The sequence below is a fragment of the Schistocerca cancellata genome, chromosome 4, assembly GCF_023864275.1.
Source record: "Schistocerca cancellata isolate TAMUIC-IGC-003103 chromosome 4, iqSchCanc2.1, whole genome shotgun sequence".
Taxonomy (NCBI): Eukaryota; Metazoa; Arthropoda; class Insecta; order Orthoptera; family Acrididae; genus Schistocerca; species Schistocerca cancellata.
This window is the reverse complement of record NC_064629.1, coordinates 569,344,884-569,362,537: the sequence shown is the minus strand read 5'-3', so window position 1 is coordinate 569,362,537 and position 17,654 is coordinate 569,344,884. Positions and strand designations below refer to the sequence as shown.

The window sequence follows — 17,654 nt, the reverse complement described above, 5'->3', positions numbered from 1 at the left end:
GTAGGATTTTGCATGGGATATCCCTCATTTCTGGGATCTTCCTGTGAAATAGTGAAAGCCCTGGGGAAGGGACTGGTTAAGCTTTTCAAGACCAGGAAATGATATTGTGGGATCAGAGGAGTGCTAGTCGGTGGCTGGATAACAGGTTTACTGATCTCAGAGGAAGAGTTGGCATGAGAGATCTGTGTGTGGATGAGCTGTGTAGGATAATCAGCTCTGGTAAGATTATTGGTGTATTTTCCACAACTCCTGTTTTCCATTGCAGATGCAGCATCAACAGGTGGCAAGACCGTAAAGAAGTGACTTTGTCATGGAACAGATGACTGCTGTCAGAGTGGAGGTACTGTTGGTAGCTGGTGTGCTTGATAGGACAGACATATTTATAGAGCCATCTGAGAGGTGGAGAGCTATATGTAGGGAATTGGCTCATTGAGTTGAGAAGGACCAGGTGAAGTGGATTTGGAAGTAGGTATTGAGGTTATGACGGAAAGGGCTAAGGTTGTCATTGCTAGGAATCCAGACCATGAAAACATCATCAATGAATCTGAACCAGGCAAGGGGTTTTAGGTGTTCACACTGGTGAGGCCCATAAAGAAGCTGGTATAAGATGGTGCCATACAAGCACCCATGGCAGTACCATGGATTTGTTTATAGATTTGGCTTTTAAATGTGATGTAATTGTGGGTCAGGATGCGATTGGCTAAGTTCAGGATAGAGGCCATGGGTTTGGTATTAGGAAGACCCTGGGAAAGGTCATATTCCATGGCTGCAAGACCATGGATGCAGGGACTGTTGGTATATGAGGACTTCATGTCCACAGTAAGCAAAGGAGTTTAGTTATAACTGGACTGTGGAGAAGCACTGAAGGAAGTGAGTGGTGTCTTGACTGTAGGATGGGAAGTTACGGAAAATTGCTTGGAGGTGGCGTTCAACAAATGCAGATGATAATTTTTTGGGAGCATTGTATCCAGCCACAATAGGATGATGAGTAGGGAGACCTGTGGGGTTGAGTTTGTGGAATTCAGGGAGTAGGTTAAAGGTAGGAGTGCTGGAGTTGCTCTTGTGAGGAAGGAGATGGACTCAAGTGTCAGGCTTTGGAATGGATCTAAGGCCTTGGGGAGCTGTTGGAGGTCATGTTGGACTTCTGGGATGGATCAGGATGTAAGGTTTGTATGCAGAGGTGTCGGAGATCTTCAACCACATAGTCTCTATGATTCATGACCACTGCGATGGAGCCTTTGTCTTTCGGGAGGATGATAACATCTGGATTGGCTTTCAGGTTGTGTATTCCATAGGAGTGATATTGGTCTCACTGGGGAGGAATTTAGGAATAGAATGTGAGGCCAGGTTAGATGTAAGGAATCTGTGAAAGATTAAAAGAGGATGACTGGTTAGAAGGGGAGGAGGATCGCAGCTGGAGGGAGGTTGGAGTTGTCTTAAATAAGGTTCTATGTGCGATTTGGTTGGCTGTTCTCAGTGGGGGTATGATGAAGAAATAAATATTTCCACTGCAGAAAAAAAGTATGGGAAAGAAGGTCCTTCACAAGTCCAGTATGTTTGAACTTTGGTTTGGGGCTAAAGGTAAGGACTTTAGAAAGTACTGAGACTTCTGCAGGGGTCAGAAGTTTGGCAGAAAAGTTGACAACAGTGTTTTGGGATGGGTTTTTCCAGAGCAGTATGTTTTGTGTAGGGTGGAGCAAGTTTTTGGGGGTGTGGAAGGTGGAACTTATGAATGGTTGGGGGGGGGGGGGGTAGGTTGGATCAGACTGATAAGAATTTTTTGGCTGTAGATAATCCCATACGGGCATAAGACAGAAGCAGATGACAGCTTTCTCATATATTATTGGGAATGCTGTTCCAGCTGTTGAAGGGCAAGAATTTCACTACAGGATAAACTACTACTAACAGCGACAAACACTCCACCACCGGTTGCATGCAATCTATCCTTTCTAAACACCGTCTGTACCTTTGTAAAAATTTTGGCAGAATTTATCTCTGGCTTCAGCCAGCTTTCTGTGCCTATAACGATTTCAGCTTCGTTGCTTTCTATCAGCGCTTGAAGTTCCGGTACTTTACCAACGCAGCTTCGACAGTTTACAATTACGGTAATGGGGTGTATGTTTAAAACACCACTAAAATTAACTATTCAAATAGGGGCCGTCACTGTGAGAGCAGGCAGTTGTAGTATGACACTATTTCATGTGATGGACCATTATAGTGGTGGGCATTTATATTGCACAACAGAAAGTGCCTGGTGTGCATTTTAATGGCAGGTACTGTAGCTAAGTAAAGAAATATAGTCAAAGGACAGAGGAATGGAAAGGAAGAGAGAGGACAATAATCGAAATTCCTGTATTGAACAATGCATAAAATAAAGGAAAGGCAACCACTCACCCATAGTGAACTGATGTGTGTAACATAGAAACCTGTTACAGGAAACAGTGTTCAGACTTGCTTTTGAGCTCTTGCTCTTAAGTTATGATCTTTGCCTTCTGTGGACAAGCCTCCACCAATGTCCACTTACCTGTTTCCCACTGCCTCATCTTACTTTTTCTCTTCTCTATTCTATCCACACCACTGCTTTCCCATCAAGATCATGTACTACCTTCTCCCACCACTCTTCTTCTCTCCCCTGCTGGCATTTCTCTCTCTCTCTCTCTCTCTCTCTCTCTCTCTCTCTCTCTCTCTCTCTGCCTCTGTCTCTCTCTCTCTCTCATTTTTATTCTCTACTCTTGGTACTCATTTCATATTGTTCAGCTGCTGAGTCATCTGTTGAAAGTCATGTCTCTTTCCCACTACCCCCTCTTGGGTTTCCCCTTTCCCCTCCCCACCCCCTACAGTTCAGCCAACAGCTTTCAATAATTGGTAATCAATTATCTGCCTCACCGTAGCCATGGGAGCATGATGCAGACATAGACATCTGTGTGGTTATTTGTGTGAATTGTATACTTTTACTACAAAGAACAAGAGCTCAAAAGTGATTGTGAATAGTTTTTCCCACTGTGTGTTTCTATGCTCTGCACATCTGTCTGCTGTAGATGAGTGGTTGCCTTTCCCTTATTTTACATAAGATAAATGTACAATGTATGGAAGGTGAGACTCAGTCTGTAATTTCATATTTGGAAATGTAGAAAGAAAAATAAAATTGAACTTCCTCGCAGATTAAATGTGTGTGCCTGACCTGGACTTAAGTTTTGATCTTTGTCTTTCGTGAATAAGTCTCCAAACTGGATCATCCAAGCACTGTGCATGGCCTCATGCAGGTGTCATTACATGCCACAAAGTATGATGTGGGTGGCTCAGTTGGTAGTTGCACTTCCCACCAAAGCTAAAAGTTGTGGTTAAAGCTCTAGCCTGACAGACATTTTTAGCATAAGTATAGTAATAGTGTACACTTTGCTGCAGGTTGAAAGTTCAGTTCTGATTATGTGAGAATACTATTAACTAATTATTTTCAAATAAAACAGTGGCTTACTTTGGTGCACCTGTCTTAAGTGTTGACTGTGGCTGATCTCCCGTTTCCCGGTAGGTTTTGGAAGGGGATATGAAGATGTTTATGAAAATGCCAAACTTGGCAATGATTATTGTAGTCCGTTGGTGACACAAAAGCAACTTTGATTAGTGTCATGAGCTACAAAGAAATAAAGATGAGCAAGTAGTTGAAAATAATTCTCTCATTGCACTCATCTGCAACCTCCTCTTAAAAATTGAAGAGTACAAAGGTCTACTGGTAAGATAAGAAAGTTTCCATGGCGAACTCTATCATGCATTTGCTCAGTTGCTGGTCACTATTGTTCCAGTTTCATAGACCAAATACTGGAGAACTGAATGCCAGGAGTGATCTCCATTCAAACAGTACTACTGTTAGTAAACAGCATTGCAAGCTTTTTAGCCAGTCATGTATTTCTTAAAACATTTCAACTAAAATTTAAAACCTTGATTCCTAACTTCACTGACATAACTCTAAATTCTGTAAATTGACCTCATACATGCATAAACTACTCAGGGTGGAAGAGGGAGTATCCAGTTTTTTGTGAAGGGAAGATGTTGTTTTTTTTTTGGGGGGGGGGGGGGGGGAAGGAGACCAGACAGCGAGGTCATCAGTCTCATCAGATTAGGGAAGGACGGGGAAGGAAGTCAGCCGTGCCCTTTGAAAGGAACCATCCTGGCATTTGCCTGGAGTGAATTAGGGAAATCACGGAAAACCTAAATCAGGATGGCCGGATGCGGGATTGAACCGTCGTCCTCCCAAATGAGAGTCCAGTGTCTAACCACTGTGCCACCTCTCTCGGTTGTGAAGGGAAGAAATCAGGTGATCAGAATAATGGAGTGAATGCCTAATGTTGAGGCATCTACATCTACATGGATACTCTGCAAATCAAACTTATGTGCCTGTCAGAGGGTTCATCACACCACCTTCACAGTGATTCTCTATTATTCCACTCTCGAACAACAGGCAGAAAAAACAAACACCTATATCATTCCATGCGAGCTCTGATTCCCCTTATTTTATTATGATGATCATTTCTCCCTATGTAAGTTGGCGTCGACAAAATATTTTCATATTCGGAGGAGAAAGTGGGTGATTGAAATTTTGTGAGAAGATTCCATTGCAGCGACAAATGTCTGTGTTTTAATGGTGTCCATCCCAAACCCTGTATCATGTCCATGACACTCTCTCCCCTATTTCACAATATTACAAAAGTTGCTGCTCTTCATTGAACTTTCTCTATGTACTCCGTTAATCCTATCTGGTAAGGATCCCAGACCATGCAGAAGTACTCCGAAAGTGGATGGACAAGCATAGTGTAGGCATTCTCTTTAGTAGATCTGTTATATTTTCTAAATGTTCTGCTGATAAAACACAGTCTTTGGTCTACCTTCCCCACAACATTTTGTATGTGTTATTCCCAATTCAAATTGTTCACAATTGTAATTCCTAGATTTTTAGTTGACTTTATGGCCTTTAAATTAGACTGATTTGTTGTGTAACCGAAGTTTAACGGATTCCTTTTAGTACTCATGTGGATGACCTCACACTTTTAATTATTTAGGGTCAGTTGCTAATTTTCGCAGCATCACATATGTTTTCTAAATCGTTTTGCAATTTGTTTTGTTCTTCTGGTGAGTTTACTAGATGATAAACATCATCATCTGCAAACAATCTAAGACAGCTGCTCAGATTGTCTCCTAAATCATTTATATAGATAAGGAACAGCAGAGAGCCTATAACACTATCTTGGGGAACGCCAGAAATCACTCCTGTTTTACTCGATGACTTTCCGTCAATTACCACCTCTCTGGCAGGAAATCACGAATCCAGTCACATAACTGAGACAATTTTCCATAAGCATGCAATTTCACTAGAAGCCACTTGAGTAGTACAGTGTCAAAAGCTTTTTGGGAATCTAGAAATATGGAATCAATTTGAAATCCCTTGTCAATAGCACTCAACACTTCATGTGTGTAAAGAGCTAGTTGTGTTTCACAAGAACAATGTGTTCTAAATCCGTGTTGACTGTGTGTCAATAGACCATTCTGTTCAGGGTAATTCGTAATGTTTGAACATACTATATGTTCCAGAATCCTGCTGCATATTAATGTTAATGATATGGGCCTGTAATTCAGTGGATTACTCCTACTACACTCCCTTAAATATTGGTGTGACCTGTGCAACTTTCCAGGCTTTGGGTACAGATCTTCTGTCAAGCGAGCAGTTGTATATGATTGTTAAGTGCAGTGCTGTTGTATCAGCATACTCTGAAAGGATTGTAATTGGTATACAGCCTGGAGCAGAAGACTTGCTTTTATTGAGTGATTTAAATTGCTTCACTACTCTGAGGATATCTGCTTCTATGACAATGTGTAAGTCAGTCAAGCCCTCAAAATTTTCAGCCTTTAAATCACCTATCAAAACTCAAAGCTGAAATTTATGGGGACGCAACATTGTAATACAAAGAACAAAATGTGACCCTGTCTTAAGTTGGTCTTCGATAGAGAATGTATACCACTAGAACGATCCACAGGTGCCAAATTGAGAAATGTTAAATCTACAGTAACATCCTTGATCCCTAAATCTGTTTCTTCACTTAAGGAGAAAGGCACAAAGAACAATAAGAGCAGACCTAAAAAGACATGCCAGCAGCATACCAGTTCAGTGTAACAGCAAGTTCTGCCACAGAAGGTACGGACATTGATATTTGCATGAGCCAGCAAGTCTTTAAACACAGTTGGAAGGAGCGCACCATCGGAGACACTGGCAATCGTGGGGGTTTTCTTGCAATGAGCCAGTCACCATCATTGCTGTCCACATCTAAAAACATAAACAGAATGAAGCTCCCAATTCAAAGACCGTCCGAGCTGCACCACGGTCCCTCATGGTTTCACGTGCTGAAGACTGTCAATCCTTTGCAGTGGTAAAACTGTTTCTTATTCAGAAAGGTGATGATGCAATTGCCAGCCCTCTGAAATCCTGCTCTCATTTACGTAATGGCACTATGCTTTTGGAGACTACTTCTGATGCTCAAGCACAACTGCTTGCCGCTTGGCTTCTCCACAGCTATCCTGTTTGTGTCAAAGCCCAAGGGCACATAGAACTCCGAATTCTTCCGCTAGTGTTATTTACACTAGGCTGCTCGATGGTCTGACCGAGACAGAAATCCAAACGTACCTCTCTGATCGGGGTGTCATTGCCATCCATCAGATGATGAGAAAGGTGCCCACACACAATATTTTTCTCACCTCTGATAGAGTGGTACTTCTATCCAAGATCCAAGCAGGCTATGAAATTATCACAGTCTGACCATACATTCTGAACTCAATGCTCTGCTACCAGTATCATCGTTCCAATCAGACTTGAATATCTTGTCGACACCCGGCCAAATGTGTAACCTGTGGTAGGGATGCGCACGAGGGCGATTGTCTGCCTCCGCCTCCTCCTCACTGTAGCAACTGCAATGGCGACCATGCCAATCTCAAGATTGTCCCAAGTATCTTGATGAGCGGGCTGTCGAGGAGATCTGGGTAAAGGAAAAAGTGCCTTACCCAGTTGCTCGAAAGTCACTGGCTAGTTGCAAACCCTCTGTTCTACCATCTGGCACTTATTGTACTGTTCTTGCTGCATCTCGCTCCATGAAGGACATGGCCACGCAGACATGTGACCTCATATTCAGCACTGCACTTGTGAAACCACACAGTGTCATGGTAACACTGCCATTTCCTCGTCCAGCTGTGCAACAAGCCACCAAACATTCGCCTCCCAGGACGAAGTCACCTGCTGCACAACCGGCAGGTCAGAAAGGACCGAAGGAATACTCCCATGAAGACTTCCTATGTCCCTCCAGCCAACAAACATCTGAGTTTTCCTCTTTCAACTGGAAAGGCTCCAAGAAGTCAAAGAAAGGCAAACGGTCTTCTCCTTCGCCGACTCGGAGATCCTCTTTGACGATGTCACCGTGTAATACCCTCAACCAGCCGACCCCCATGTCGCTGGTGCGCACTGCCAACCATTTTTCTGCCCTGGACTCCACAGATTGACAGAGGGAGAATGCCGACAATTCTGTAGAACACATGGAGCAGGATCCTCCAGCATCTGTGCCCTGTAGCAGAGAGTCTTTGAAAGCTGGCACTCAGCAGCTGCCGAGGTGACACCCCTTCATTTTTTCCCTCCTCCCCTTTCCTTGTTATGACTCTCCTTTAATGGAACATTCATGGCCTTTGATCAAACAAAGAGGATTTATGGCTGTTCTTAAAATTGCAGTGTCCACTTGTTCTCTGTCTCTAGAAAACAAAATTGCATCCTCACGACTGCTTTGAGTTCTCGCATTTCTTCCCGCTCTGTTTTGACCTTCCCCCTGAGGGTAGCATTCCATCTCATGAGGGAGACATGCTGCTCATATGGGATCATGTTCGTAGTCACCCCATCTCCCTGAATACCTACCTTCAAGCTGTTGCAGTTCGCCTTTTCCTTCCTGACTTGACCTTTTACCTTTCTACCATGTACATCCCTCTGTCATTTGATGTCAGCAGGGCAGACTTCCTCCAGTTTATTGGGCAGCTACCTAACCCCTTTCTGCTGCTCAGTGACCTTGATGCACACCATACCCTTTGGGGTTCTCCCAGAAACTGACCGAGAGGTGCCCTTTTAGCTGACCTTCTCAATCAACTTAATCTCGTCTGCCTTAACACAGGAGCACACACGTCCCTTTCAGACTCCACAGATGTTTCAGCCCCTGTCTCTTGTGGGCAAGCACTTTCTGCTTCATACATACAACCGCATCTGGGCAGAGGACACGTTTCCCAGACACTGGTGTGAACACACTGTCATACCCATACCTAAGCCCAGTAAGGATGAACACCTTCCTTCTAGCTAACGCCCCATTTCTCTCACCAGGTGTGTTTGCAAGGTGATGGAACATATGATTCATGCCTGGCTGGTATGATGGTTTGAGTTGCACCATATACTAACCACTGTACAGTGTGGATTCCAAGCATGACATTCTGCAGTTGACTATCTCATCCCATGTCATGAATTGTTTTCTGTGTAAATACCAGACTGTGGCCATGTTTTTCAATTCGGAGAAAGCCTACAACACCTGCTGGAGTACTGGTATTCTCTGCCTGCAACAGCTGCTGGAGTACTGGTATCCTCTGTACACTCTACACGCCGCATGCCTCATTTCCTTCAAGAATTTTTAAAAGACTGAGTTTTCAGGGTATGTGTGAGTTCTGCCTTGTCGGACACCTTTATCCAAGAAAACGGTCTACCTCAGGATTCCCTTCTGAGTGTTATCCTCTTTGCTATCACCATTAACCCTATAATGGGCTGTCTCCCACCAGGCATCTCAGGCTCCCTTTTCGTTGACGATTTTGCCATGTATTATAGTTCTCCATGAACTTGTCTGATTGAGTGGTGTCTTTAGCAATGTCTTGATCACCTTCACTCATAAAGCATAAACAGTAGCTTTCATTCTTCCACAGACAAAACCATTTGTATGAATTTTTGGCGGCACAGTTGGTTTCTTCCACTGTCTTTACATCTTGGGCCTGTTGCTCTTCTGTTCATTGTAACTATGAAATTCCTAGGGCTCATGCTCGATAGAAAACTTTCTTGGTCCTCCCACATGTCTTACCTGGCAGCCCACTGTATGCGGTTCCTCAGTATCCTACATGTCGTCAGTGGTACTTCCTAGGGAGCAAATCGAACCACCCTCCTTTATTTGTACTGGTCCCTTGTCCGTTCAAAACTAGACTATGGGTATTGTGTTTATGCATTGGCACATATGTCCCTCTTATGCCGTCTCAATACTTTCCACCCTCATGGCATCCGTTTGGCCACTAGTGCCTTTTACACTAGCCCAGTTGAGAGTCTGTATGCAGAAGCTGCCAAACTACTGCTGTCCTACCATTGTGACTTTCTCCTCAGCAGATATCCTAGCCGATTGTCTGCCATGTGTGGCCGTCCCCCCTGTGCCTCTTCTTTGATGACACATCTCTCTTCTCTGTTACTTCCTAGAGTTCGCTTTTGGCTCTTGCTCCGGCAGCTTAAATTCAGGCTACCTGCAACTTTTCTGGTGGGTGTGAACCCTTCACTACCTTGGCTACATATGGCGCCCTGTGTTCATCTTGGCTTCATTCACTTCCTAAGGACACTACTACAGCCTCACTCTATCACCTTCAGTTTCACGACCTCCGCATGGAACTTCACGATGGTACCTTTGTGTACACTGATGGCTCTCAGACTGACCATAGTGTCAGGTGTGCCTTCGTCATTGGCATCGATGATTTTTGGTATCAGTTTCTGGAACATTGCTCAGTATTTACAGCAGAGCTCTTCACTCTCTATCAGGCCATACAGTACATTCGGCAACATAGGCTTTTCAATTGTATCATCTGCTCTGACTCTCTGATTGCCCTTCAAAACCTCTGTGTGCTATACACTGCCCATCCCTTAATGCAACGGGTTCAGGAAAACTGTCACCTGTTCACTCTTGATGGAGCCACTGTGATGTCTATGTGGGTTCCTAGTCACGTTAGTCTGACGGGCAACGAGGCTGTTGATGCTGCTGCCAAGGTTGCAGTCCTCGTGCCTCAGTCCACTAATTCTTACATTCCCTCTGATCATCTCTGTATTGCCACCAGTCAGTAGGTGGTGTTACTTTGGCATCATCTCTGGTTGCCCTGTCATGCGAACAAGTTCTGGGTTATTAAGCCTCTCCCAGTAGGTTGGATGACCTCCTCTTGGCCCTCTCACTGTGAGGAGATTATTGTAGATGGATTGCATATCAGGCACTGTTTATTGTTAGCCATTGCCATTTGTTAAATGGTGCTCCCCCACCACTTTGTGCTCATTGTGCTCAACCTCTGATGGTCTGCCATTTCCTGACCGAATGCCCTTTTTTTAACCACTTACGTTCTCGTGTGTGTTTGCCGTCTGAGTTATTGGCTGTTTTAGTGAACGATGCGTCGGCTATCGACCACATTTTACTTTTTATCCATCATAGCAGTCTGACAAAGGCCAATAAATTTTTAATTCAGGACCTCTGTTTCTCTATGGTGTATTTTATAGACCTTTCTCCACATCCCTGTTTTTAGCTGTCTTCTCCTCTGTCGATTGAGATTAACATGAAGTTGTTTTTAACTCCTCTCTTTGTCTTTGGGTTCCACTGTTCTGACATGGGTACGTATGATCCTAGTTGTTTTTGTGCCCTAAAAGAAAACAAAACAAAGAAATTATGGGAACAGTTATGGCAGGTCTCTTGCAATTCTGCTAAGCATATATCACATCTTGTCTTGACTTTGGATCTGTTGTGTATGATTCAGCAAGACCTGCAAACATGAAGATGTTTAAATCTGTAGACCTCAAGGAAATAAAGGTAGCTACAGGGACATATAGAACAAACTCCATTCCATACCTCATTGCATACTCTTGGGGGCCACTACTTTTGTCTCGCGGCAATTCCTTCAAACACAACATGTATGTATGCTCTATTAAAATATTGTAAAAGTGGACTTAAATAATGAAGTCTGGACTGCAGGCTTTTCTGTACTTCATAAAATCTATTAATAATCTACACCTTTACAGCAACATGACAACCATTTCTTCCATTCGTGGATAGAAATGCAGTGCATGATGCTGCTGCCAAGGTTTCAGTCCTCGTGCCTCAGTCCACTAATTCTTACAGATTTTCAACAAGACTCCTAAAGGCCTTGTTGTGTATATGTAGTTCAGAAAAAGTTACGCCAAGGTTTATCAGGCAACGGTTGAATGCATGCATGTACATTGGTGGTTAGGAACTGTATAGGCGCATAGCGACAATGAAAATTTCCTCTGCCATCAGGAACTGAATAGGCTCTCTCCAATTTGAGGGCTACTATACTTGTATGCATTGATAATCTTGGTACAGAGATTAATGTATGTGGTTTCAAAATAGTGGTAGAAACTCTTAATTAGTTTCAACAATGATTTGATGTTTTTCTGTCAAGGGACTGAATGCTTAGTTGAAAATTGTGTTTATCGCAGCTTAAATTTCAGCTGAAGACAAATGAAGTTCTGTTGCATGTATGTTTTTATTGGTGTTGGGTGTCAGTGTGTGTGGAATGGTGTTTAAATCCGGCTTTATTAATTTGTTAATGATAACTTATTGTTAGTGCTTGGTAGAAAATAACTAGTTTGTGAGTGGACTGTATACACATAAACATATGCCTAATATAGAGCATTGCTATCCATTAAGATAATTCTTTCCCCTTTTTAACTTTTTTATATTTCCTACCACCCTCTGATTTTTATAACAGTTTCTTATTATCATATATATCTCTGGGAGATATTCAGTGACATTTACTGTAAACTGAATCTTAAACTTCTCTGCAAACATAAATTTTATCTATTCAAGAAGTACGTGACTTGTATTTCTGTTACTTTAACTCAACATGGCCATAAATTTGTGGATGAATTTTTGCGTCAACAACTGTGGACCCTGTAATAGCTTCCAGAAATTTTGTCTACTTCCATTTGTATAAACTAGGCATGGAATATTCAACAAACAATTCTGTAATATTTATATTTTGAAGTCTGGAAATTTTTTAAATTTGTCTCAAAACAATATTCATTACGTCTCTTAAGAAATGGGTGATTAATGGTATCTGGTGCAAAATACATATGAGGTTTGTGTGAATATAGGCCATACTCAATGTCTGTCATATTAGCATGAAAACTGCCATGTCTTTCTCTCTTATATTAATGCTTATTAACTCATATTGTGGCCCTTAATCATTAAGTCCTTCGGAAAGGGTTATCATATAATGGATTAACTTAACACATACAATGTATATAAGTACCTAATGGAAATTCCTGGATGGAGCAATACATAAAACCAGGGAAAGGCAACTACTCACCTATAGTGGACTGATGTGTGGAGCATACAATCACATAACAAGAAACAATATTCACACTAGCTTTTAAGCTCTCGTTCTTCTTCTATAAAAAGATCAAGAGATTGAACACTTGTGTGAATAATGTTTCCTGTTACATGTTTCTATGCACCACATATCAGTCATCCCGATGTGAGTGGTTGCCTTTCCCTTATTTTACATGTAGATAATGTATTAAGTAACTAATTCCAGATTAATATTATTTAAGTTAGAAGAGAAACTTACAACCCCCCCCCTCCCCCCCGAAATTGCTGAAACAAGAGGAATTGCAAGAGGACTGAAAAATGTGAAATTGCAGCACAATTGGTATCCAAGTTTATAACTTTTAATTTGTTGCAGCCTTCTGATGTAGTAACAATGTAAATTCCAAAGCTTAAGATTTTGAACACCTCCCCCCCCCCCCCCCCCCCCCCCCATCCTCTCTCTCTCTCTCTCTCTCTCTCTCTCTCATCCGCAGCTGATGGTCTAGTGACTAGTGTTGCTGCCTGTGGCTCACGGGGTCTCGGGTTCAATTCCTGGCTGGGTTGGAGGTTTTCTCTACCCAGGGAGACTGCGTGTTTGTGTTGTCTTCATCATCATCATCATCATCATTCGTGACAGTGGATAAATTGGACTGTGAAAAAATTGGGACTATGTACGGGTGCTGACGACCGTGTAGTTCGTCATCATCAACATCTCTCTCTCTCTCTCTCTCTCTCTCTCTCTCTCTCTCTCTCTCTCTCTCTCTCTCTCTCCCCCCCCCTCCCCCCCCCCTTTCTCTCTCTCCCTCTCTCTCTCTCCCTCTCTCTCTCTCTTTCTTTCTTTCTCTCTGTGTTCACTAGGCTTGCTCTGAATGTATTGTCTCAGCAATTCAGAAAAAAATCACTCTTCTTTTGTCTAAAATTGTGTCTGTATTAATCTTTAACTGTGTATTGTAAGTCATAGCAGATTTGTTTGAGATCTAAGCATGCAACTAACACGTATTTTATTTTCTTTTATAGCTTATTAACCCACTGAAGATGAAGGAAAATTTGGTAATGCAACTGAAAACACAGATTTCAGACTTGGAGCGATTCATTGAATTTCTTCAAGGTATAACACTCAGTTTCTTTGCACAGATTTTAAAGTGTTCAGCATTTTATAAATACTTTTGTTAATATGATAGTAAAAAAAATTATACTAGAAAGTGGAGAAAATTAATTTGATTATTAATACTAGCAGTAGCATTGTAAATCCGTTGATAAGACAGTGCTGTCAAACAGTTTTGAAACATGAATAATATGAACCTAAAGAAGTAAATGTCTGTGCAAAGTTGTTAATCGTCCAAGCAGAAATCTTAAGTTTGGTGACTGCAGACAAGACTTGCTTGTAGCTTGTTTCCACACTAGTGGTGCTAAATGACTTTATATGTAACTTTCTAAAATTGCAAGTAGACTGTGAAAGTGTACATAAAGTAGACATTATCCTGTAGATGCACTTAGCATTTTCTCTGCTGCTTCACTGTTGGCATTTCCTACAAATAACTGCAGCTCCTTAATCAACTGATATAGAAGTGCATCTTTGTTAATACTCTGTGAGTTATTTGTGAATATTGGCTGGAAAACTTTACAGAAATTCTATGCAAAAACTTTCATCATTAAGTGTTTTCCTGACAAGGAATGGCACTTAGTCAACCACTACATTGCTTTGCAGTGATGTTTGATGAGGCCTACTTTCATGATACTTTGAAAATGAAGTCTAATATCACACTATGAGAACTGCCTAAACTTTTTTATCTTAAAACAACAACCATACTTGGTAAACATGTCAGTCACCTGTACATCTTCATCTGCACTCTACAGGTCACCGAAGTGTTTGGCACTGGGTAGACACAGTACTAGAAACAGTTTACCCTATTCCATTTGTGGCTGGTTGACAGAAAGTAAGATTGTCAACACTCTTCATTGTGGTTATTACATTAGATATATGTTTGTTGACTCATTTCGCAGCACAGTGTCTCGGAATTTTGTGAACAAGGGTCATCATGATATTAACTCCTTATTTGTAGCATCTCCTACTGCAGCTTGTTGAGCAAATCTGTGACACTTTCACACTGACCAAATATACCCATGACGAAATGTACATTTTTCCTGTGATTCTTGTATATACTTCCTTCAATCCAAATTCATAAGGGTGCTAGACAGTCAGACAATACTCTAGAACTGGTCGAATGAGGATTGTGTAAGCAAGTTTCTTCATGTGTTAATTATGCTTCTGTAGAAGTCTACCAGTTAATCTGAGCCTGGTGTCTGCCTTACCCATGACTGGTTTGTACGTGGTTGTTAAATTTCTGTGGAGAGAGACTGTTGAATGCTTGACAGTGTTGACTGATTCCAGTGACTGTAGATCATGCAATCAAAAGATTTTGGATCCTTCAGTTTCATAATGCACATTACATTTATTTACATTCAGGGTTACCTGCAAGTATGTATTTGGTGTGAATTTCGAAACATTATGTAAACATGTGTGTCATATGCGAACAGCCCCACAGAGCAACAGATGTTGTCTGCCATGTCATTTATTTATATCATGAACAATAGTGGTCCTATCATACTACCTTGAGATTTGCCAGGCAGAAGTTTTACTTCTGATGAATGCTGCACTGAGATATGTTTGTTAGAATATCTTGAGTCTTTAAATATTACATAACAATAAGCTAGTACAAGTTCATTACCTGCCTGTGTTGGATATTACATGTAATTAAATTTGTGTCTGTGTACAGTCAGCAATCACTTTGTGATAATTTTCTGTAGGACCATATAAATTACAAATCAGTTTTTCTTATGACATTTATTACGAAGAAAATATTTATAACTACACATCAACATTTTTTGTGAAATTAGATATGCTCCATGTTATTGCTTTCTTAGTAGAACAGTCTTAATGAAATAATATAATTGAGAGGACTTGATCTAAATGCTGTTGGTTATGGCTAGTCAAAACTCCACATTGGGTGAGTGTGTACAGGGTCTGTTTATTGTTGAAGGGGGCAAACACATAAACACTGTTCATTTATGGTTTTGCTGCAAGTACTGTAATGCTACCTTGATCAGAGAAATGTTAAAAAGAATAGGAAAATTTCCTGACATTTAGGTTGCACAAATATTTTCATGTAACATAGACAAGTATAGAACAAAACTACAAATAAAGTTCAATCATATCCTTCATTAAACAGATTCTTGATCCTGCAGCACAAATAAACACTTGATTTGTGTTATGTAATATTTTAAAGTCTTTTATGTAATTACAATTTATGAGCATGAAAGAAAAATATGTTGCAATAGAATCTTGGGATTTCATGATACAGCACTTCTCAATGGTTGATATATGTCAGTAAATATATATTCATGTTTGATGCCATCACCATATGTGGAACATTTACATTTACCATCATAATGAGAAGATTGCAGTTTTATAAGAACAATATTATGAAAAGGATAGATTGCGACTCACCGTAAAGGTGACATGTTGAGTTGCAGACAAGGACAATGAAACGACAGTTACACATTAAACTTTCAGCCAAAGCCTTCTTCAGAAAAGAAAGCACACATACATTTACACAAGCAGGCTGCTATCTCCAGCCACTACAGCCAGAATGCAACTCTCTCGTTGAACAGCAGCAGCAGTCCAGAGTGGAGTGTGGAAAGGTGGAAAGGGGAGGTGTAGCAGGGTATACTTGGGGGGGGGGGGGGGGGGGGGGGACGGAAGAGCACTGTCTGGTGGAGTTAGCAGGGACTAGGTGGCAGCAGGAAAAGGCTGCCAGGCACAGTTGCAGGAAGCTGGGGAGAGGGGGTGGGGGGCATTTGGGAACAGAAAAAAAGAGGAGGAGAAAAGATCAGTAGATGCATTGGCAGAGTGTGGCACACAGTGACAGTAAGGGGACTTGAACTGGGAGGAGGTGATTGGACAGAGGGGGCAGAAACTGTTGCATGGGGGATGTGTGGACAGTAGGTTACCGTAGTTTGGTGGCTACACCACCACCTGGCACCCCTACTGTTCTGCCATGCTGTGTCTGCTTCATGATGCTGCTTCACTGATCTTAGACTATTAACAGGTGTGGACCTGTAAGAAGCTTGGAAGGTGTTTAAATACTGAAGCTTATGTAGCAGACCCAAAGGCTTTTAACAGTTGAACTTTGAAAATGTGAACAAATCATTCTGTCATCCCATTTGAGACTAATGGAAAGAGAGAGTGTGAGGACATTTAATTCCATTCCATTCCTCGTAATGTGAACATTTCAATCTGGTATGTAAAGGAAAAATAGTCCAGGCAGCTGGGAAATATTATGTTTCTTCAGTGGAACTGTAGTAGCTACCATTGTCACCTGTCCAAACTCTGTCGGTTAATAGGTACTTACTCTGCAGTTGGCATGCCATTTCAGGAGAGACAGTTCTCAGAAATCTGACACCCTACTATTAAAAATCACAAAACTATGCAAATAACATTAATGCTGATAAGGCATCTTCAGGAGTATGCACACTCATTTGATGTGGCGCTTTCAGTGAGTAGATGCCACTAACCGTTTTGTTGCCATGGCTGTCCGTCAGCTGGAATAACAGTATGCAATGTCTATCTACCCCCAGAAACATCTACATCATATCACATGCTTGTGGATTTAGTAGACCAGCTGCCTCCACCGTTCCTCCTGTTGGGGGACTTCAATGCCCGTAATTGTCTGCAGGGCAGGCAAACCACATCTAACACGGGCCAAGTAAAAGAGCAGTTAATTTCAGAACTGTAGCCTGCCTCCTCAACAGTGAAGCTGCCATACATATCAATATGGCTCATGGAACAGACTTAGCCAAAGATATTACAGTCTGCAATCCTACCATCTCACAATTTATCCAATGGCCCATCCATGGTGACCTCTGTGACAGTGGTCATTTTCCTATCTCTCTCTTTCTTGTCCCATCGATCGGTGAAAAATGAACCACATAGCTCACTTTGGAAAGCCAAATAGCAAACTTTCACCTTCAGTCTGACCTTTGAAACCAGTCAAGAGAAGGATATTAAAGGAATGCTATTAACACGATTATACATGCTGTGGAAGCAATGATATCCTATTCTTCAGGCTCATCCCAACAGATACCGATGCCACAGTGGTCTGATGAAATAGCTCCATCCATCAGAGAATGTGACAGGTAACTTCAGCAGCACAAATGCCATACCTCAATGGAACATTTAATAGCATTCAAGATACTTTAAGC

The 17,654-nt window shown here is 41.7% G+C and overlaps 1 protein-coding gene across 1 annotated transcript in view; it reads left to right on the top strand.

Annotated features, from left to right (window-relative positions):
• The window catches only part of LOC126184578 (RUN domain-containing protein 1), a 160,066-nt gene that overhangs the window by 48,929 nt on the left and 93,483 nt on the right, over window positions 1-17,654 (top strand). Inside the window, exon 6 of the mRNA XM_049927009.1 lies at window positions 13,410-13,500. Coding sequence (XP_049782966.1) covers window positions 13,410-13,500 — 91 coding nt within the window. The remainder of the gene's footprint in view (window positions 1-13,409; window positions 13,501-17,654) is intronic.